The sequence below is a fragment of the Barbus barbus genome (genome assembly GCF_936440315.1).
Source record: "Barbus barbus genome assembly, chromosome: 24".
NCBI classification, from domain to species: domain Eukaryota; kingdom Metazoa; phylum Chordata; class Actinopteri; order Cypriniformes; family Cyprinidae; genus Barbus; species Barbus barbus.
The window spans coordinates 1,904,718-1,928,006 of record NC_136752.1 but is presented as its reverse complement, the minus strand read 5'-3'; the positions used below and the strand labels follow the sequence as shown (position 1 = coordinate 1,928,006).

At 38.8% G+C, this 23,289-nt stretch overlaps 1 protein-coding gene across 2 annotated transcripts in view; it reads left to right on the top strand.

The window, feature by feature from the left end:
* LOC306843466 (lethal(3)malignant brain tumor-like protein 3) overlaps positions 1 to 23,289 on the top strand; it is an 83,899-nt gene that overhangs the window by 57,557 nt on the left and 3,053 nt on the right. For both annotated transcript variants that reach the window (XM_079374988.1, XM_079374989.1), the window contains exons 17-21: positions 736 to 879; positions 3,100 to 3,204; positions 5,224 to 5,315; positions 15,979 to 16,133; positions 16,287 to 16,349. In XM_079374988.1, coding sequence (XP_079231114.1) covers positions 736 to 879; positions 3,100 to 3,204; positions 5,224 to 5,315; positions 15,979 to 16,133; positions 16,287 to 16,349 — 559 coding nt within the window. The remainder of the gene's footprint in view (positions 1 to 735; positions 880 to 3,099; positions 3,205 to 5,223; positions 5,316 to 15,978; positions 16,134 to 16,286; positions 16,350 to 23,289) is intronic.

Genomic DNA, 23,289 nt, shown 5'->3' with positions numbered 1-23,289 from the left:
TATTATTATTAACTATAAATTGAAGACAGAAGGCATATTGCTGTAAATTACAAAATGAAAATTGATAATTATAATGATAATAGTTTTCTTAACATTACACAGCATTAGTTACAATACTAATATTGTCTTAAATTCTTTCTAAACATTCATACAGTCAAGCTTTTATTTTGAAATAAAAACTAATGAAATTCTGAAACCATTTAAAAGTTTATGCAATGTTGCAAATTATGTGGCTGTGAAAATAAAGCCTTAGTGCACGTTGCATTCCCAAATGAGACATTAGCAGCACATGCTAAATGGAATTAACCGCATTTTTCTTTTTTTTCATTTCTTTATTTTTTTATTTATTTTCAATCAAGTTGATAAAAACACCAGCTCGTCACACAGTGCTGTGCTTCACTCTAAGACGGGTGCAGAAGACTGTACTGTTATTTGATTGAATCAGAATCGTGATTATCACACAGACCCATTTATTTTAATTTGACTCTTGATATAATTCATTATTAACTTTTCATCAGCAAACACTGCCCAACTGAGCAATAATCAGAAGAAATGATTGCTAGTACAATTTAATGCCATGACTTTATGAATTTAAGACTTTCTGCTCCGATTTAAGACCTTTTTAGGCCTTAATTTTTGAAAGTGAATTAAGATATTAAGACCCATGATTTGATACAAAGCAGCTCCTGAACTACAGTGATAGATGAAATTGATCTGTGTTTCCTGGTGTTTCAGTGCCGTGGGTTGCCCGTATTCTGATATCAACCTGAATAAGGACTCGGTTCTGCCGGATCGCTTGAGCGGAGAGATGCCGGGAAGCGGAGTGGGTCGGCCATGCAGAGCAGAACCAAGCACAGAGATTTCATCTGACACTAATGAGTGAGTGTTCGTTTCTCTGATGATGGGATCTGCTGAAATATTTAAAATGCTCCAATGATGGAAAACCCCTTAAATAATATTTGGATGTACAGCACTGGGTGTCACGCAACTCCCGCTCCAGCAAGCCCAAACTGACTGGGAAAGATGAATGATTATCACACCACAACCATGACTGTGTGATGTTGAGAGCCATCTTTTCACACTGAGGGACTCATATGCAATTATTACAAAAGCTGCACACATTCATCGATGTTCAAGAAGGCAGTGAAATGCATGAAGAGCTGGGGGATGTAAACTTTTGAACTGGGGGATGTAAACTTTTGAACTTGAAGATCCATGTAAATTGATTTTACTTTATGGCTTCTGAAGAACAGTAGTAAATAAAAATAAAAACAACTAATAAACAAAAGATCTTTGTATAAATTCTGCAAGAGGTTTATATACTGGGAATACTATGCTAACTGTATATGATCGCTCCACATTAGCACATCATCTACATCTGTTCAGTGTTCAGACATGATTAAAGAGCAAAGAGTTTCGCCAATCATTACAGAGTTAATTTACATAGTTTTACAGTAGGTACAGTAGCAGAAACAGGCTGTTTCATTATAACTTTGTGTCTACAGCAGACAAGAGTGGCATTTTGCAATGCATTAAAACGAAATTACTTCCGTTATTATTAATGAAGCTGTCTCTCCTCTGGAGCTGTGCCTTTAGCTGACACTGTTTAAATACATTTCTTATTACCTCAGAGTCAGCTCATGATGTTTCTGGCCTAGTAATTTGAATGGTTGAATGTTGATAACCATGTCAGAGATGCATTCAGAGACTTCAGCTTGAATGTCAATTAAAGGACTTTTTAAATCTGAACAGATTTTAAACTCTAGGTATCATACACTTGGTGACTTAGTCAGTGGTTACAGAGGAAAAACTGGGCATCATGCACTAAATGACTGAAGATCACACACTACCTGTAACCTGGTCTTGTGTTGCTAGATCTTTGACTGAGAGCATATGGTTTGGTCTCTATAGCTGCTTCAGCTGGCCAAGAACAGCCACTTAGGTAAGAAGAGGTCATCTGAATGACATGTACAGCAACCAATAACAGTTTGTTTTGCTCACTGACATGTTTATACAATAACAGAGCAGTGTGCAACCATACTGTACATCATTCATTCAAGTTAAAGCAACAATCTGCATTAGAAACAAAATAGTTGATGTCTGTAAAGTTTGTTCTCAGAATCTTAATCTATCCAAAATGAATAGCATTGAATATTTGAATGGTCTGCTATTCCAGCCAGTTATTCCCGATACATGTCTGTTTGGAGCATGTTTCTCCTCTTTTTTAGTGCTCAAAGGCAATATATTACTAAACCCATCAGTAGTGATATCAGTGTCTGTACATTTATATTTCTGTTATATTTTTGTTTTTCATATCTTGTAGGCAAACGTGCAAAAACACATTCAGCCCAGTGCCTCAAACAAAACTCTATAAATGAATACCTTGAAATGTTTCTAAACCTCATAAACCCTTATTTATACTATATATATGTGTGTGTGTGTGTGTGTGTGTGTGTGTGTGTGTTGTCAAACAATTAATTGCGTGTTTACTTAATACATGTGTGTATACTGTGTATATTTATTATGTATATATAAATACAAACACATGCAGGTATATATTAATGAAAAATATGTTATGTTTGTGTTACATTTATTTAGATATAAGAATACAAATATATACATGTAAATATTTAAAAAATATTTACTGTATGTGTGTGCATTTATATATACACAGTACATATACATATATTATGTAAACAAAAACGTTTGTTTTGGATGTGATTTATTGTGATTAATCATTTGATAGCACTAATATATATATATATATATATATATATATATATATATATATATATATATATATATATGTAAAATTTGACATAAGTGTATAACATGGCCACTCAAATTATAATCTGGAATTTGAATATGTGTGCTTATTTGTTTATTTTAAGGTGAGCTCAGTGAAGTATAACACTTGCTATTGTAAATAAATTAGCATAAATCAGCATATTTGCACTTGATTTGCTTATCATATCCTGTCAGGCCCTGAACAGCGCACCTGTGCTCTTTGAGATAAAACGGAGGACTTTGTCACGTCTGGCCTCTTTCACACCTTCAGTGATGTGTTCATTTATCACCGTCTCGCCTCTGTTTCTCCAGCAAACCCGTCACCTCTGCCCCATCACTCCCGGAGAAACCCAGCACGGCAAGCGCTGCCATGGAAACACTGCCAAAGAAGCCCGTCGGCACGGAGACCAAGCGAAGGTTAGGCTCAGTCTCTCTCAGTGATTCATTTGGCATAAAAATTAAACTTTTATGTTGCTATTGTCATTAATGTAATAAAGTGAATTTTATTAACTCTCTCTCTGCCAGCGTTTTGTTAAAAAAAAAAGAAAAAAAAAGCTGCCAGCCCCAGCATTTTTGATGGCCCCCAAAATATTTAGTTGTATATCTGAACATGCAATATGGCAAACAAAAGAACAGAACCTTTGCTTTTCCCTAGTGAAAAATAAATATACCAAAATATATGTGAAATTCATTTATTTCAGTATATTTGCACTATATTTGCACAGTATATTTGAAGTATATTTGATTGTGTTAAAGTGGAACTATACTTCAGGTACACTTTAAATATATTGCATCTAAAGACAGAAGTTATTCAAAGATCATACAATCCTTATTAATAGTGATATTAAAACACATTTTAGGTATAATATTAAGAGTAGTACTCCAAATAAAGTTGAATTAAAATGTTTATATCAGTAAGTCTGATGTGTCAGTAGATATGTTAATAGATTTGAACTATACTTAGTATGAAATAAATGTATTTTAAATATATTATTCTTTACTAGGGTTATTTAAAAAAAGAAATATTTTAGTCTAATGCATTCTTATCAGCACTTGAATGTGGGTAAGTTTAATAATAATAATAATAAAAAAACAAGATAAAAAAAAAAAAAAGCTGAGAAAATGCTGTTTTTGTCAAAGATTTTGTCCGGATTGGATTCAGATCAATGATCAAAACATAGATAGTCAATTGCTTCCATCAATGCCCTCAAAAGCTTCACTTCTTGGGTCGACAATTCATTTGGTAACGTTAGGCGGTTTTAAAAGAGTTAAGTACAACAAAACTAAACCATGATGATTTCACAATTTAAAAAATATAAGAAAAAGTCATTATGTATTACAGTAATGAGAATGTCAGGGGAAAATGGTTTTGACAAGATAATGTCACATTGCAGTACATCCTCCTAACAAAGGCTTAATTGTCTATGCAAAAAAAAAAAAAAAAACCCTCCAGGTCTGGATGGATGCACACTGCTGTCCTCTGACACACACACACACACACACACACATGTTGGTTTTTGTGGTTTATGGGGACTCTCCATAGGCGTAATGGTTTTTATACTGAACAAACTGTGTGTGCTATTGCCCTACACCAACCCTACACCTAAACTTAGCCCTCACAGGAGACTTTGGGCATTTTTAGATTTTCAAAAAAACTTTTTATTTTTAAACCCATTTTACAAATGAGGACGTCCCCAAAGGGAGGTTTTTGGTTTTGATTCTTCTCAGTTGTGCTGTTGACATAATGACCTGTTAGTCAACAAGCTTCATTTTCACCCAAACTTGTTGCTGCAAACGGTGATGACTTCCACAGGAAGGTCCATGCCATCGCTCACTGTGTCACGACAGAGATGCTTTAAACAAACGCCTCTGAAGATACACGTTTATTTATTCTGAGATTGCATTTCTCCTGTTCAGCTGTTCACAAATATCCTTGAGAAATTTCTGTTTACTTTACCGAAAAGATTTGCATAATGTGCTTTATATTACACACAAAATATATGCAAAAATCATACTTCGGCTATGAATACTTGTTAGGAATTTTGTGCAAAACAGATCAGCTCATGCAGAATAGATGATCCTTATATGAGCTGCAGTAATCTTGACAGAAAGACACACTGTGTAGTAAGCCATTTAAAGTTGTGACTGCGTTCGAAATGGAATACTAGCTTGCTGTATACTGTGCAGTATGTGCTTTATACCGCCTACACAGTCTGATGTCACATGACTTTTCAGTGTTGCATGTTTAATTCACTGAGTGTTGTCACATGCAGAACTGGGGTGTTGTAGTCAATTTGTAGTTTGCAAACTACACGCACTACAGACAGCATAGTAAGAGTAGTATGGTAGTGCTCTATTCTGAACAGAGTCGCTGTCACATTTCCCATCTGCCTGTGCATCTCGCTCTAATGATGTCATGATGGTGTCCTCCCTCAGGGTTGGTCGGCCCTGTAAAGTTCGGAAGGTCGAGGAGCTGCCGCAGGAAGAGGAAGTGGAGAGTGAGGTGTCATCAGTCACCGAAACCAAAGGTAGATCTACGGTAGATTATATTTACGTGTCATGTGGTGGACGTCAGTATTGAGCCTTGAGATGAAAACAAGCATTGCAATCATGTTTGACGGAATCAGAATCAGATTTATCGCAAAGTATGTTCACACACAAGAAATTCATCTTCGTGGCAGAAGCTTCAACAACTGCAGCAAACTACAATACACAGATAGTAAAAAATAAAGAGGCATAAAGAGAAAAAAGATAAATGAGCAGCGTCATTTAAAGTGGTTTTAATAAATGTGCTGATAGTTACTGTAATGACAAAAATTGTAATAAAAATGAGAGAAATAAGGCGTTCAAAGCCTGATGGTTTAAGTTTAAAACATAAAAAAAACCTACAATTAGGAAAAATGGAGTTCAGGACACATGAAAAAAAAGGTTCTTCAGTGGTTCTTTGTGGTAGTTGAGGTGCTATATAGGTTCTTTGACTCGTAATCATAGGGGAACCAATTTAAGTGCTATATAGCATCTATAAAGAACATGTAATGGTTCTTCAGTGGTTCTTTGGGGTGGTTAAGGTCTTTAAAAATATAGGTGCTATGTAGCACTTGAAGTGGATCTCCTATGATTACGAGCCAAAGAACCACTTTTAGTGCTATTTAGCACCATTTTTTTTTAGAGTAACCAAATTACCCAATCTTGCTTCTGTTTTAAAGACATTTACTGTGTAATAATATCAAGAAGGGGGCAAACAGGTTTCATATACGAACATATGTAAAGTTTGAGGAAGTACTGCATCAAAAAAGTGCTAAGATCTAAATGAACTGGTTTTATTTAAGTCAGAAATATTATTTAACATCACTGAATCAAGCATCTATACCAAACAAATCTAATTTTTACGTGTTAATGGTAACAACTGCAGATCACCACGTTGTAGAGTGTGAAGAACACCCTAAGAATCAGTGTCTGAAGCATGAGAAACTCAGTGTTGTGATTCACAGATGAGCTGAAGTCACAACTGCTCTATTTCTTTCTCTGATGATGACTCACTTCTTCTCTCTTTCTGCCTTCCTGTTTCTTGCTGTGTCTCTTCCCAGAAGAATTGGTCTCTCCTCCTTCCTCTGTGGCTGGTTCTCTAAAGGTTTAGTGCCAATCACTAATGAGGAATAGGGCTGGATTCAAAACGCAGGTTCTTTGTTCCTCGGCTTAAAAGCTTTTGAACTCGGTCCGGTCACAGGCCTCAAAGACCGTCTGAGAATAAAAGATGAACCTCAGCTTCTGTACTTAGATGCATCGTGGGCGTCTGCCGGGGCTTGAGCCATGGATAATTGTAACATAAGAAAAAATTATGAGGACATTGAAGATCTCAATGGAGAAGAAGTTTATTGACAAAGTAGAATGCAGACATGTGGAATCACTTTTTTATCTTGCAACATTTTTTTGCACTTATTCATTTATTGGGTGCTTTTATTTTATGTGACTTGCACATGAATACAACATAAGCGTTTCATCCTGAGGAGGCAGTAATAGAGTAGTTCTGCAATGTTTTATATTCATAAAGAGAAGAGAGATGAAATGCACATTCTCTTGGGCTCATTAAAGACCAAAAGCAATGCTGCAATTTGAGTTTTGGTTGAGGATTACTGTAGTAATGCAGTATAGGGATGACGAGTTCAGACGAGGAGTTGATGAATGCAAATCACGACTGGGCTGCAGGGCTTGTGGATGCGACAGGTTGATGTGACTTTGACTAGATCCCCTGAAGGATCTACCTGTGAAGCAGGACTCTGTGATGTCCGGTGATAGGAGGATCTGGTGATTAATGGTATCGCGAGCTGCTGATAGATCCACAGAATGAGGACAGACGGTTAGGAGGCAGCTTCTGCAAGCCTCAGGGATTGTGTGTAGGTTTAGAGTGGGTTTAAAACAGTGGAAACACCCGAGCATGAGTGGGTGTTTTGGGGAAAAATGCCAGTGATGTGTGTGAGTGTTGGCCAAAAGCATTTGGACTGAACTGGCCAGGAGCAGGAGACTGTGTACACTTGTGAAAATATTGATATGTGTGCACATGGGTGCATGCTAGAATATCCGCACTGTTAATCCAGCCCTGCCCTGAAGTTAAATGAGACTGTGGAAGGTAATGAGTAAATGGCTCATTACCACTATGCAGTACATTCCCCATTATACATGCCTTGATATATTAAAATTAAAATGTTAAACTCATAATTTTTTTTCTTTTAGCACATAATCACACTTAGATGAGTCTGATGGTGACCCAAAAAGGAAAATTCTCACTGATAGTATTCGGTAATATTATCAATTTCTCTGCACTGACACTGAATTTGAACTGATTTGAGCTGGATAATGACACTGACTTTGCAGCATCAACACTGTTAGTAAACTCAGTTGAATCAACACTGAACTAACGTGAGCTCCATAATGACACTATTATCTTCTGTAGAGCTGCTTTACTGCTAAAATGAATTTGTTTCATAATTAAGTTTATATTAGTTATTTTCCCATTTTCTTAATGTGAAGATGCTTTGAAGCAATCTCTATTGTATAAAGCTCTATACAAATAAATGTGTTTTGGCTTTTGTACTGGCATCCCATAATGCACTCTGTGCTGAGAATGAAAAAGCACAGATACTCTTCCCTCAATAACGCAATTATATAAAACAAGAGACAGTACCTGACATCTGCACTCTCGTTGGTGCTTCATTTGTCTTTTTGAGTTTCACTTGTGAGTTTATGCAATTTTTCATTGGAATGTACTGGAATACATTAGAGGGTGATTTAGGAGAATTTGATCCAGGTCTAAAAGACGGTATTGCCACTTAGATATCTAGATGTATTCAACAGCATGTTTTTATGAATTCCCTTGAGGAAGTGCTTTTATGACAGCTAATGACATGGATAGAGCCATTATCAGAGACGATTACTGTGTTTATATAACAGGCATCAGATGGTGCCCACTGGCTATGTGCTCAACTAATTAATGTCAGAAAGTGAGCAGCCATAACCTCATAACTCTGCAGTGAATATTCAGCATTGACTTCTCTGGCTCACCACAGTGTCATTTAGAGAACTCTTTCAAACTAAAGGACAGTCATGAAGGGTGGTGTCACACCTGATCCTAACCCGAGTTCGATTGCTCCCCCCCTCCCCTAATGGCTTTTATTAAATAACAAAACAAAAACTACCCTTATGGGGGGAACACTCTGGAAAGGCAAGGCAGGATAGGGCAAGGCAAGACTGAAGAAGACACAACTAGAAACCAACAGGACCTTAGGAACTTTAGTGTGAACCCTGACACTAAACTAGACAGGAGTGCTGGGATCCAAACACCACAGTACGCACACACAACAATCCACATTATTGGAGGGATCAGGGAGGATCCGGTTCATCGGGAGTCCTAGTGGACGGCCAGAGCAGAGCCGGAGGGACAGACCACGGTTGGCTTCGGTGGGTCAGGAACAGTGTTGGGCAAGTTACTCTGGAAATGTAATTAAATTACTGATTAATGATTACTCCTTTTAAAATTAATCAGGTTACTGTTCTGATTACTTTTTTTCTGTACATCCATGAAATTTACATGAAATAGTAAGTTTTGTGTCGTCTAGCCACAACAACGCTCCCGATAAATATTTGTTATTAAAGCATCAACATTCACAAACCACTTTTATTTTTAACTAAATGCTAGCATAGGCTGCTGTGTACATGGTTTGGAATTGAAGAATTCCAGGAAAGAGCACTCCCTTTATCTCAATTCACAAAGCTCTATTATAACTAGGGATGCACCGAATTCAGATTTTTGGGAATCCGAAACCGAATACCGAATCCTACTCGCATTCTTAGTTTTAACATCGGCGATGTTGTGTACTGCTTAGGGTCCTTGCCACTAGAGGGCTGCATTGGGATTGGGACCCAACGCAAATCTCGCGGGAGCGGGCGGTTTGAACTTTGCTGCGGGCGGGAATGGGCGGCTAAAAAAAAACACTGCGGGATCGGGAGGTAACCTAGCGACATGATGTCATTGTCAACAAAATCAAAGTACTTGAAGTCTAAAGAAACTCGCGGTAGCCTAAGCGTTTTAGATGTCCCCGATAGCCCAGGCTATATTCATCTTCCCTACCAGTGCGTCAGAATACATGCAGGTCAGGGAAAGAAACAAACATGAATCTCTTTAATAATAGCAATACAATACGTTTTTTTTTTCCTGCGGGACGGGAGAAGACACAAAATCAATGCATCTCTGTTATCGTGCGGGAATAAATTCTCAGAGTTTTGCGGGTGCGGGCGGGAGTGGACATACATATTGCGGGAGCGGGCGGGAGTGTAACACGAACGTTGCGGGAGCGGGCGGTAATGGTCAGAAATTCATCGGGGGCGGGCGGGAGCGGGATGAAGAAAACAGTCCCGCGCAGGGCTCTACTTGCCACCACGAGACAAATTGGCATTGCAAATTGAACATAAAGCTCGACTTGAATCGCCTTCTTTTGGTTGAAAGTACTGCCAAACAAAACTTTTTTTGCTTACGAGTTCCATTTTCAGATTCTTACAGCCTACTACATTCGAACGGGTCCTATGTAAACACCTTCACGTAATCAACGGCCGTGTGACGTCGTAGCGCAAGTCTAGGGTTCGGTTTCGGTGGAAAATAAATCTAAGGTTCGGCCGAAACCGAACCCCGTCAAAAAGCCCAGGATTCGGCCGAATCCGAATCCGAATCCTGGATTCGGTGCATCCCTAATTATAACACAACGGATATGCATAATGAATCTTTCATAATGTCTACAATCCATGTGCTATAATGAGAGGATTCGTGAGCATGCAAATTTGAGCGCTGTGCAGGAACTCATTTTGAATGGTGAGTGGATTCTAATACCTCTGACTGGGCAATGCGTTCCAGAAATCAACACTGTTCAATCCTGCAAACACATATTATAAATAGAAACTATGCTTGCGCTTGTTAATTGTTTTTATTTTATATGAGATGTTCTTGTTGCTTTTGTGCAATGGATAAATACTTTTTTTTTTTGTTTTTAGATATTTTATGTTTAGAAATGTTTATTTTGCAGGAGTCCCGCGAATAATTTTATTCTCCAGCATCCCACACACTCTACGCACTCACCCATCAAGTCTTGTCCCACGCCGCACTTGTCCCGTTGGGTCCCGCGGGAGTGCAGGTCTCTAATCCACTGCACTAGACTCGGCGGTAGAATTGATGCATTGTTCTCTGCGCCCGGTTCTTTCTCCAGTAGTTTTACTGTGCCGTGATGCCCTTTCAGGTGTTTTTCACGGTTGAAAAGGTTTTATTTTAGGCTAATTGACAACGAAAAATAAGGTTCTTGCCTTTGATAGAAATAAACTCAAAATAATGATTGTATTTCCACCTATAGAACACATGCTTTCCTCTCACCATTCTGAGACAGGGAGAGCAGGCTGCAAAATAAAACCAACACTCCTTAAGGGGAAATACTCTGGCAAGTAGGGCTGGGTAATTTTCCCATTTTTTTTAGATTAATTTGAATGTAATATTTTGCCACAATTTTATTTTTTAGAAATCTAGGAATCGCAAATCTGAATAGAAATATTACCAAACGTTGGAATTAGACACTTTGACAATATGCCAATATGCCACGGTGATTAACCGTTCACGGGTGATGCGCTTATTTCGCTAGGCGCCATTCACACAGAATGCGCTTTTGTGTTGACAAAGATGCGACACGGGCAGTGGAATAGGAAAAACCTGCAAGAAGATGGGAGTGAACTTCTTTTAACTTAAGCACCACGTTCATAGAATGCCGTTTCATGCACAAGACGCTGCAAGATGCGAGTGTATGTATGATATTTTATGTTTGCATCATGGTGTTGTTTAACAGAACATTTATAGTTGATAATAGTCTACTTGTGTTATACCTTAAATCATTTAAAATTTGAATTACCTTGACTTTTGAGATTTTTTTTAAAGCATTGTCCTCATATTTCTGAACACGTAATATGTAGAAGACAAGTTTGTACAATATATAGTTGTAGTTCATGCATCTTTTCTGCAAATATATTTAACAAGTGATTTGTTTAACATTTACATCGTTGACAGCTTCATGGGTGGTGCACTTGGAATATTTATTTTTTTAACTAGAGGGTTAATAAAGAAAAAGTTACTTGAATCATGTTGTAGTTACATTTTCAAGTTGACTAATTAAAAATCGTAAAAAATCGAGTTGGTCAAATGCTCTAAATAAATCAAGATTTTAATTTTTTGCCAAATCGCCCACCCTTACTGGCAAGGCAAGGCAGGATATGGCAGGACAGGACACAACACAAGGTGGTGTGATGCGGAGGGACCAGGGAGGATCTAGCAGAGCCGGAGTGACTGACCACGGAGGCTCCTGTGGTTTGGGAACCCCAATGGAGTGCCAAGGGTGGTTCCGGCAGGAAAGACCAGGATGGCTCTAGCAGATCAGGAACCCCCACAGATAGCTAGGGTGAAAGGCAGAACGGATTCTGGGACTGCCTCTGTGGCTTTGACAGGGAGAGCGGGCTGCAAAATAAAACAAAACCTACTCCGTAAGGGGAAATATTACAGCAAGGCAGGATATGGCAGGACAGGACAAAGCACAACTGTGAACCAACAGAATCTCGGAAACACCAAACAAGCAGGAGTGCTAGGGTCCGAACGCCATGGTCCTCACTCACAATATATCACACGGACCAGAGAGCACACAGCCCAAACATGCCTCTTGGTGGATGGCAAAGGTGGTGTTGGTGGGAGGGACCAGGGAGGCTCTGGTGGGTCAGGAACTCCAGCAGCTGGCCAGAGTGAAGCACGAGGAGGGCAGAACCTGGGGCAGCCCTCCAGGGCTGGAACGAATTCTGAGATTGCCTCTGTTGCCGAGACAAAACAAAAAGTATGGGTAGTGGTTCCTAACTCTGAACCCAGCCCCCCCCCCCCAAACAATGAACTTGCATGTCTTCACGCTTTGCTACACCAGACTTGTTGCGGGCCTCTGTCTACTGGCACTCTGAGTTTGAGGGTATCATTGGCCATTTGCCATACCTGTTTACATCAAGTCCTACCAATTTCAGAGCAATCTCAATCGTTATATAGAGAAGGTGTGCTTCCAAGAATACAAAAATACAAGTAAACAAAGCTCCTACAGACTAGAAGCACAGCATCTGGACGGGACCAAATGATATGCTTAGAGTCTCTTGTCCAATCGTGGCATTTTATAAAAGCAATATGCTACTCAAGGCCATGCACTTGAGTATTTTACCAAAGTTAGGAGGGTTCATATTGTGCTTAACCACCTTACATGTGTTAACATCACTGTAATACTGCATTACCACTCCTTGGCTAATTTGTAGAACCTCACAATTGACTTCTTATTTGATATATGTGCAGACTGACCTCGTCTCTGAATCGAATTGTTCTTTATTGCCATTGTATTGAGAAAAACACGTGTTCTGTTTGTTTTTGTTTGCACTTCAAAGAAGGGCTCTGTCAGAGTGAATTAGCCATGAAAGGCAGACAGTGGGGAAGGGTGTTATCTCAGTGTTTGGCCTCCGGCGCGGAGCACAACAGCTTCTCAATGCTGTGCACGCCACTCCGTGAACCAGTTTTACCAATATCTGTTGAGAATGTGACGCTCTCTGGGTGAATTTAAATGGCTTTTTGCACTCTTGAAGGGTGCACTCTATTCATAGGGACCTTCTGAACAAAAGCGAAAAAGAGCAACTTCAACAAAGTGAAGTGTACAAAAGAAGTAATTTTCTCATTCATCATCAAGGTGGCGATTCCAAGGGGAACTTACTTTTACTTGGGACTACAACGCCCTCAAATGTCTCTTGTGCACTATTTGTTTAGCAAACATCACTCAATTAAACAGGTCAATGTTTGTAACTGCAGCCGATTAGACCTGCTGATGTCTGTGATGTCAGCAATAATTATCAAACAGCAATAATGCTAAGAAAACTGAGAAGAATCACCTACTGCTCCTGTCTGGGGGAAAAAAAACTTATCTTTACCTGTTTGTTTTGAAGCTATATAGAGTTAAAGCTTCTTCACTATAGGGGTTGAACGACTTCTGATTTTTTAAAGTCGACTTTTTTTGTGATGAAAGTCGAGTTGATGTCGATTAGTCGCTGATAACGTCATTAATGAATAAATAAGTCTGGAGCTGTAACAAACACCTTGTGCACAGCTATGACACAGTGCTGCCCACATGACTATTGCTCCTATAACAGCTTATTTTTATCAGTTCTTTCGTCTTTGGATCATTATATTTCTCACAGATTTCTGCTCGTTCTGAATCAGATACAGATAAGTAGCACAGTATAGATTACACTCATATGAATGAATGCATTAGTGGTAGCGTCTCTCTACTAGTAGTGAAGCTGTGGGATTTAGTTATTAAGAAATATATGCTTGAACTTTTCAGTTTCTAAGCTATTTTATTGAGAAGTCACAGAACAGTGTTGACAATATGATCGCTGGAAGGATTCTGTGTGCGCCATCTGCGGGTGATGTCTTGTACACACTACATTTATTCATTTAGCTGACACTACTGTCTGTAGTCTATGGCTGTATCCGAAATCGCCCCCTATACCCTCATTCACTATTCCCTACATTAGTCCACTCATACAGTTGAAGGAGTGAATGAAAACGAGTGAGTGAATTCGGACACTGAGTGCACCGGAAGAACTGCCGCTTTTGCATAGTTTGCTTGCTGTTAAATAATCATTTGATACGGGCAGCTCCAGTAGTAAGATTGAAGGATATATCTTGAACTCTGTCACGGAAATTATGTATAAACCCTAATAGTCAATTTACAACTAATTTTGTACCTTTGTTGTATTACACCGTGGACGAGCGCTTCTAAAATCAACGAATGGATGATTCAGCTGTGGGCGCCATCTTCTGGTGAGACGCGGGAATTCACTCGGCGCGCGACTCTCGCAGTGCATTCTGGGAATTATCTAGCCGTTGAGTGTACATCGGTTGTACACTCGTTTTTGCGGTGCATTATGGGATTGAATGAGTGCACTCGAGAACATCCACTATGGTTTCAAACACCACTTAAAATGGCTGTCCCCTCAAATAGTGCACTTGAGGGTATAGGGGGCGATTTCGGATACAGCCGAAGTGTGTGCTACAGTGCAGCAGCTCATTAGATTAGAACGCGATTAATTTGCCTGTACAATAAACTGTTTAAAACGCGCATTCTTCTGTTCAATTTCGAGCATCCAGTAATATAAACACACGTCTTGTGGAGCTCTTTCAGAGTATGAATTAATTTGTCATTTTAACTGTTTGGAAACAGAGCGTAAATGTGGATTTCTTATACTGTTGCGCCCTCTATAGGACCAGCGACTAGTCGACGTCAAGCCAAAAGCGTCATGGCAGAGCACTGAAGTCGACTAGTCAGTACAACCCCTACTTCACTGCATAGTTTTGTGTTGCTTTTATGATTGTAAATCTTTATAATTATATTATAATATTATTTAAAGTAATTAATCAGTTCAAATGAGTGTTTAGTAGCAATTTTTTGTATCAAACTTGGTATCCATAATTTTCACTGGGACTGATTCTGAACACTGAGATTTGTATTGTTAACACTGCTAGAAATGATTCTGTGTGTTAGCAAATCAGCATGATTAAACCTAAATTACTGACTTTCTTTATGATTTAATGGAGACTGCACCCATTAGTCTAGACGAGCATAACCTTTAACATGTATAAAGTGAGTACCTACATTTACATTTATACATTACATTAATAAATTAATGCTGATGCATTTATTCAAAGGGACTTGCAATAGAGCTGTGAGAGTTGGTCTGCAACACACATGTAACAAGACTTTTGTGCTTCGTTTGCGCACGATATTTTGCCAACCCATTTATTTATTTTATTTATATTAGGTATTGTCAACATTAATGTATGTTGATTATTAATATCTTTTATATTTAACTGTGGACTCTCATTTCTGCCTGAAGCAGTAATAATGATAGTATTTTTCTCTAACAACGATACAGCAAAAACAGTGCAGTATTATAAAAAAGGGTTGAATTCATTACTTGACAAAAGGAAAATAATCTTTATTCATGTTGCTTGGAAATGCAAACCTACTTCAGCTCTGAATTCACTTTGTTCTGTTATCCATCTTGTTAGCCAAAGTGTAAATGCTCACCTAGTGTAGGAAATCAAGCCTTTGTTGTTGTTTTTCCATTTCTGTGGACTCAGTGCTACTTTATACTGCATATTTATCTATATGTGTTTCAGCCTATACAGCTGTCTCATGCTGAACCAATGGTTACTGGTTACTGTATATCTCTGTTATCCATGTTCCAACCAGAGTTTTAATATCTTACCAGTATTGCAGAGGTTACGCCTGGATTATAAAGACATATTTTTGTCTCACTTCAAATTGAATATTTATCTGTTCCTATTATATATTCCTAGCATATGCAACAATTGTTTTTAGTTTTAGTGTTTTACATTTTTTGGACACAATAGTTTAATATTTATCAGCCATAACATTATAAGAATAATGATTGTCTAATGGATTTCAGCTAGAAATATTATCATATTCCATATTTCCCTGTATACTCCAAAGCATTGTCTGCTGTACCCTGAGTAGGGCAGAATGATGTGCAGTTTACTATGGAATTGACTCTCTCTCTCTCTGTTTCTCTCAGATCTGACTCTCCAGCAGGCTTTGCACCAGTCTGTATTCATGCCGTGTTCCAGCCCATCTCCCAGCATGCCTCACTGCTGGGATCAGCACAGCAAGCTCCTTCCAACAGTGGCAGGCATCACGGCCAGTAAAGTGGCAGCGTGGAGCGTGGATGAGGTACACAGAGCTCCCGCTTACATCTGTATTTCCCACTTGCTATTCAAATTTTGTTGAATTAATGCAAGTTTTCTTTTTAGATGAGTTTATTTGTTTTGGGCTCGGTTAGCTTCAGCTGTTGCACCTCCTCCAATCCTCATTGTTATTCTGCAGGTGATCGGGTTTATCCAAGGACTTCCAGGATGCGAGGAGCAAGTGCGCACCTTCAGAGAGGAGGTAAATTATTCCCTTTAATCACGAGTGGAATCAGAACGACTAGTCTTCCATCATGAGGTTTGGCAGCTGGAGTAACTGAAGCATTTTGGGAACAGAATATAATGCATAAGGAAGAGAGCATGGGGCATGATAGGATATGTGAGGAGATCTCATTGAAACCATTTATAGGCATGTCAAGTCATCCCACGTCACAGCATCATGCCTGTTTCCAGCTAACAAGAATGATAAAGAGGCCAGAGGGCTGCTGCTTTAAATAATCCTGCTCTCTGAGCTGCTGTCTGTCTGCTCTTCTGCTCTCATTTCCCATCTCTCTCTCCTCATGTTCGCTTCTGTGTCTTGTCCTGTGTTTTCTAATTATATGTGCAAATGGGAGCTGCATTAATGAGTCATGTCATACATTGGGGTGTAAAAGTCTCAGAGCACTGGTGAACAATATTCTACTTTGTGTTCTTTTATATTATGAACAGTTTTTTTTATAATGTAAAATGCTGATGTGTATTAAAACAGCACTGGGATGTTTTACTTATCTCTGTTCTGCTTATGACATTTAGGCAAAATAAGTGGTAATATTGTGTTTAAAATGTAAGTTACTTAACATTAACCTCCTGTTTATTGAACTGTTGGTTAAAATCAATGTCACAGTATCGGCATGAGTTTAATTACCTGCAGCCAATCCATTCCACACACATGACAGATTGTGAAAATGCTTTAATTGCATGCAACTTTTTCTTTTTAAAATATATAATATTAGCATAACAGTTTGAGTTTAAAATTGCATTTCCCATGCATTTCTGAGTTTAGTATTTGTTATGTGCCCTTTTTAATCAATGGCAACAGCACTCGAAATGTCTTGATTTGTGAAATAGAAATTTGCAGAATCTTTCCTTTTCTGTCATAATTATTTATATTCAGACTGTAAAATTTCTAACATGTTGTTTATTTCCAGGCCCCAGACTTAGACTTTTACTCTTAGACTTTTGAACCCCATGAACATTTATCTGAAAAGATCTTATAAGATGACAGCAGCTTTGGATTTACTGAGATTGCACTTGTCTCACATAATCACCCGTTCCATTCATTCATTGTGCTGTGATCTCATTAGATTTATTGCAGTGGTCTATCTAGTGATATGTTTAGTGATATGTCTTCCTCTCAACTGAACCTTTAAGTTGAAAGCACCACTTAAATCTTCATTTGAAACACTGTGTCTATGTTGAAAGTGACCAACATCAGTCATGGTGCAGGTGCAGCAGCTGGATGTTGTCTACACTGGATGTGTCAGTGTGTAATATGTAAGCTTGAAGAGAGCCTACCTTATCACACGACTCTATGGAATACTTGATTCTGATTGGTCAGTCGCGACATTCCAAGGTATGTTATTCCGTGATAACAACCGGTAAATGCTGATAACTCAGGCTCATCCGGTTAACTGCAGTCGGTGCTATACGCTTGCTTGGAATAGTTTTTATTTGTGGATGCTTTGTGTTCGCTTAGCGAATAAAATGTTAATACTCAAAACAATATTATGTACAATTATTGGTCCCACTTTATATTACGTGGCCTTAACTACTCTGTACTTACATTTAGTACAATGCACTTATTGTATACATACATGTTTTTACATTGTGCTTATGTTTTGTAATTACATCTGTAATTAATTTCTGTAATTACATTTATAATTACACTGTTGTCCCATCCCTTACACCTTAACCCACCCTTAAACCTGCCCATACCACCAAACCTGTCCCTAACCTTACCCGTATCTCATCTCAATAGCAGCAAACGTGTTTTGCAATACAATATGACCACAATAAGTACATTGTACTTATTTTTGATGTAAGTACATAGTAGTTAAGGCCAACTAATATAAAGTGTGACCCTATTATTTTAATTATGTCATCCTGGTATCGCGGACTTGCTCTCTCGTTTCATACAAATGCAGTTGATGCCATTTTGCAGCAATTGTTTTGTACACTATAATGGATTATAAAATAACTAACAAACTGGTACGATTTCTTCTTCAACTGTTTTCTTTACAGAATCTTTGCGTTCTAGTCATTTAATTCAGAATCAAGTAACCGTGTAATAAGTGGGATAATGTACATCCCGTCAGTTGTCATCACTGAATAACCTCCTTCAGTGCGGATCACCCTGTCGGGGATTATTCTGCGATTATTCGGCTGGATGTGCATTATCCTTTACTGAAATAATAATAGTTCATTTTCAGTGGAAATCCACTGGTGTAAAAATGGTGTAACGAGGCACTTTCCTGTGTGAAAGATCTGCTTATTATAAGGGGAGGATGTGGTTTGTCATTGCAACAGATGCAATGGTGTTACTAATTATAGGCTAAAACAAGAGTTCTCCTGTTTGCGTAGTTTAAACGTCATCAGCACCAGAGTACATTTCCACATCGTCTCAAACTTCGCTTTCACACAAGATAGTGCTGGCAGTATGACTGTACAGTATATGCAATGGAATGGCAGAGATGTGGAAATTGCTAGAGATTCTGCCATGCTGTTGATAGCGCGGTACATGTATCTGCATGGCCATAGATTTCAGCACCTGCTGTGATGCCAAAACCTGGAAGACTAATTCTCCATGTGTTCCCTCCAGATCTTCCTATTGGTTTTTATAATGGTGTTTTTCAATTTATCAATAAAACAAGGTCTGTGGTAAATATAAATGAAAGGGGCCATATGATGCGATTTCATGTTTGTGTTCGGAGTGTTGCAAGCTGTTTGTGCATATATAAGATCGATAAAGTTGCAAAGACTAAAGTCTCAAACCCAAAGAGAGATTCTTTATACTGTAAAAGTTAAGACTCGTCCACACCTTCCTAAAATGCCTCATTCAGACATGCCCCACAAATCTACATTACTGTGTGGGAAGATTTGCATAACACCACCCAAATGTTTACGCAAAGAAAGAAGGCGTAACTTTTGCACACCGCACTTTTCAGAATGATGAGCTTTGTAAAAAATCGACTCTACAACATCACTTAAGCCGGGCTCACGCTGTGCAATTTTTAATAGCAGAGGTGTAAGGTACTTGAGCAAATGTGTTACGATTGAGCACAAGTAGGAAACAGGCAGTGGGTCCAAATGCATTTTAAGGTCATTTAATGATAACCCACAGAGATATACGTCCAAAATACATGACAGAACCGAGAAAGGATCACAAGAAATAGAGGAGGTAACACTTATCAACAACTCACAAAGACAATAGCAAGGCGGTGGTACAGAGGCGGATACAGAGGGAGGGAAGGAGGGCCAAGACCATGGAGAGGCACAAGAGGCAGAGGCGGAACAGAGGGTGAAGGCCACGGATGAGTCCGCTGAACAGAGGGTCGAGACCAGAACAGTACCAGAGATGAAGCTGAGAGAATTAAAGGCAATGACCATGGAGAAATCAGCGGATTAGAGGGCAGGGACCAGAGTGAAGCCAGAGGTAGAGCTGATTGAACTGAAGGCGGTGGCCATGGTGGAGTCAGTGGAGCAGAGGGTAGAGACCAGAGTAAAGTCAGAGGTGGAGCTGATTGGACTGAAGGCGGTGGCCATGGTGGAGTCAGTGGAGCAGAGGGTAGAGACCAGAGTAAAGCCAGAGGTAGAGCTGATTGAACTGAAGGCGGTGGGCACGGTGGAGTCAGTGGAGCAGAGGGTAGAGACCAGAGTAAAGTCAGAGGTGGAGCTGATTGGACTGAAGGCGGTGGCCATGGTGGAGTCAGTGGAGCAGAGGGTAGAGACCAGAGTAAAGCCAGAGGTGGAGCTGATTGGACTGAAGGCGGTGGGCATGGTGGAGTCAGTGGAGCAGAGGGTAGAGACCAGAGTAAAGCCAGAGGTAGAGCTGATTGAACTGAAGGCGGTGGGCACGGTGGAGTCAGTGGAGCAGAGGGTAGAGACCAGAGTAAAGTCAGAGGTGGAGCTGATTGGACTGAAGGCGGTGGCCATGGTGGAGTCAGTGGAGCAGAGGGCAAAGACCAGATTGAGGCCAAAGGTAGAGCTGATGGAGCTGCTTGACCAGAAGGTGGCGCAGATGAGACAGATGGTGGTCTGGGCGGGGCTGGAGGAACATATGGTGGCTTAGGTGGATCCGGCTGGATCGGTGGCCAGAGTGAAACTGGGTCTGGTTTGGGTTCGGCGACCGTACTTGGTTCTGGAACAGAGTCTCGGACTGGACTTGGCTCAGGATCAGAAACTTGAAATGGACTTGGCTCCGGAATGGATTCTTGAATTGGAATGGGTTCAACAACTCACAAAGACAATAGCAATCCGGGGCTTAATATACACAAACACAGGACCAAAGAGGAAATGGAACACAGCTGAACCAGGTAGACACTAATAAAACACAGCATGATGGGAAATGGAGTCCATGACCAGAACAACAGGCAGAAACACAAAACACAGGAACGCCCTCTAACGCCTCACAGTGGTGCAAACAACCGGGCGTGGCAAAATGTAACTAATTACTGTGCTTAAGTATATTTTCGGATATTTTGTAGTTGTACTGAGTACCAAAGATATTCGCAACTTTTACTCTCTACTTCTACATTTTTTTAATGAGTATCTGTACTCTTTACTCCACTACATTTGAAATGTGCTGCAGTTACAAATTACATTTTGCATGACATCTAGCTTTTCTGCAGCAGTTTATTTCTGATAAAATGTGTGATACACATGATACACATTTTAGTGCCAACTACAGGGCACTGAAAGTACTATATCTTGTGCATTTTGCCCTTACCCAAACTTGTCAACAAGGCTACTTTACATGGATGTAAGTTCCTTAACAAGTAGTTGCATCACAGGTGTATTATTTATGAGATGAGGACATGACTCCAGCCAAAACCAGCACATCCAGTGCAAGAAGACTTTGACTTTTTACTTGTACTTAACATTATTTTATCTATCCGTTATACTAAAGAGACCTGTTTGAAGGACATTGCTTTTTTGTTTGTTTTGTTTTTGCAATTTTGAGGTGTTCAGTTTTAGTTTGGTTTTAGAAAATATTGCTCTCCTCACAAATCAGCTCTTTCGTGTTTTTGTTGCATTTCCTGTGCCTTGTCTTGGGCTTTTATGTCTCTTACTGTCTCTCGTGGTGTTTGTAGTCAGTTTGTATCATATCTTGTTCAGCTTGCTAGCCTCCAGTGTATATATACAGCCCTAGTGTTTCTTTAGTTCTTTGTAGGGATTCACGATATATCGTCCACCATATCGGTATCGGCCGATAAATAATGCATTATTTCCTGCAGAAGCACTTCAGATGCGCACTGTTCGCCATGATGGTTTTTAATTGCTTGAAATATTATTGGAATCACTTCGAAAAGGAAAATACAGTGCAGGGCAAGTCTGTCATATTATAATGAGAACATTACTGTTAAATAATTAATGGAGTCTTTATGCGCCCGTGTTTTAATGTGTTGTGATGGGAAGAGCGCATCCACGGAGCTACACATTCGTGACTAGCACAGTTAAGTTCGCTTGTGCATTTGCAGCCTTTTGTAAGTTTTAATATTGTGTTTATTTTATGCATATATATCTGATTTATCTCATAGCCTATAGAATTTGTTTGGTTAAGTTAATAGAGCATTAATAGATCGCTTCTGGGATCATCTTCATGTGATCAAACAGCAGCGCACAACATTAATAGCTATATGATTGGGACTATCATATATATAATGAGAACATATTATTATAAAACATTGAGAATTCTTTGGTTTAATTTGTCATATTTCAGAGCGTTGCTGCGGGAAGAACGCATCCACAACAGAAATTACACATTCTGGTTAGCACGTCACTTAGTTCGAGTTCACTTGTGCATTTGCATTGTGCGTTTTGTACATATAAGTTGTAATATTATGTTTATGTTGTATAAATTGCTGATTAATCTCATATATGATTTGTTTTCTTGAGTTAAATAAGCTGCCAGCAAAGCACTTCAGTTGTTCATTCAGCTCTTCAGTTTCAGCGCATGCAGCTCGAACAGCAATGCACAACATTAATAACAATGATTGGGACTATCATATATATAATATCATAATGAGAACACTATTATAATAAAACGTTGTGAATTCTTTGGTTTAATTTGTCGTGTTTCAGCGCGTTGTTGCGGGAAGAGCCAAGAGTGTGTCATATCTTATTAGCGCGTAACTTAGTTCAAGATCACTTGCGCATTTGCGTCTTTTTGTGCATATATAATTGATAATATTATGTTTATGTTGTATAAATAAAAAGCGATTCAGTTTAAGGGTGTTCATTCAGCTCTTCAGCAGCCCACGCAGGTAAAACTGCATGTTGCTATTTGAAACAGTGGTATTAATTTAAGATACTTCTTTTTCAAAATCATTGATATATTAATAATAATAACCACCACTTTTATTTTTATCTTATTATTTTCATCAACAATATGGTTTAATTAAAATAATTTAATTGTCGGTGTGGAGGCTATTCCGTTAAATTTATTCATGGAACATGATTTGGAATTTTTATTTTTTTACATAAAGTTGTCCAGTGACTTGTTTGCATTATTTAAGTATTGTTTTATTTATTTGTAATGCTGCCTTTTTTTTTTATTCATGTTGAAGTGTTTAATGACTTTTAATGGTGAGACTTTTTTTGTAATAAAATTTGTATACAAATTTGGATTTAGATTTATCGGCCAACATGTCGGTTATCGGCTTTCATTTATAAAGAATTATCGATTATCGGGATCGACCAAAATTTTCATATCGGTGCATCCTTAGTTCTTTGTGAGTTGTTGAATGTAATGGTTGTCTGTTTGCCTGCCATTCTGTTTTTTGTTCCTTTTGGTTTTTGGCTTCTTGTCTATTCTAGTTTTTCCATTAGATCCTTGCCTCTGCCTGTTTTCTCCAGCTTCTCCACAACGTTACAGTTTTTGACTGCAGAGTCTATTTAACCAGTGTATATTTGAGCCTATACAG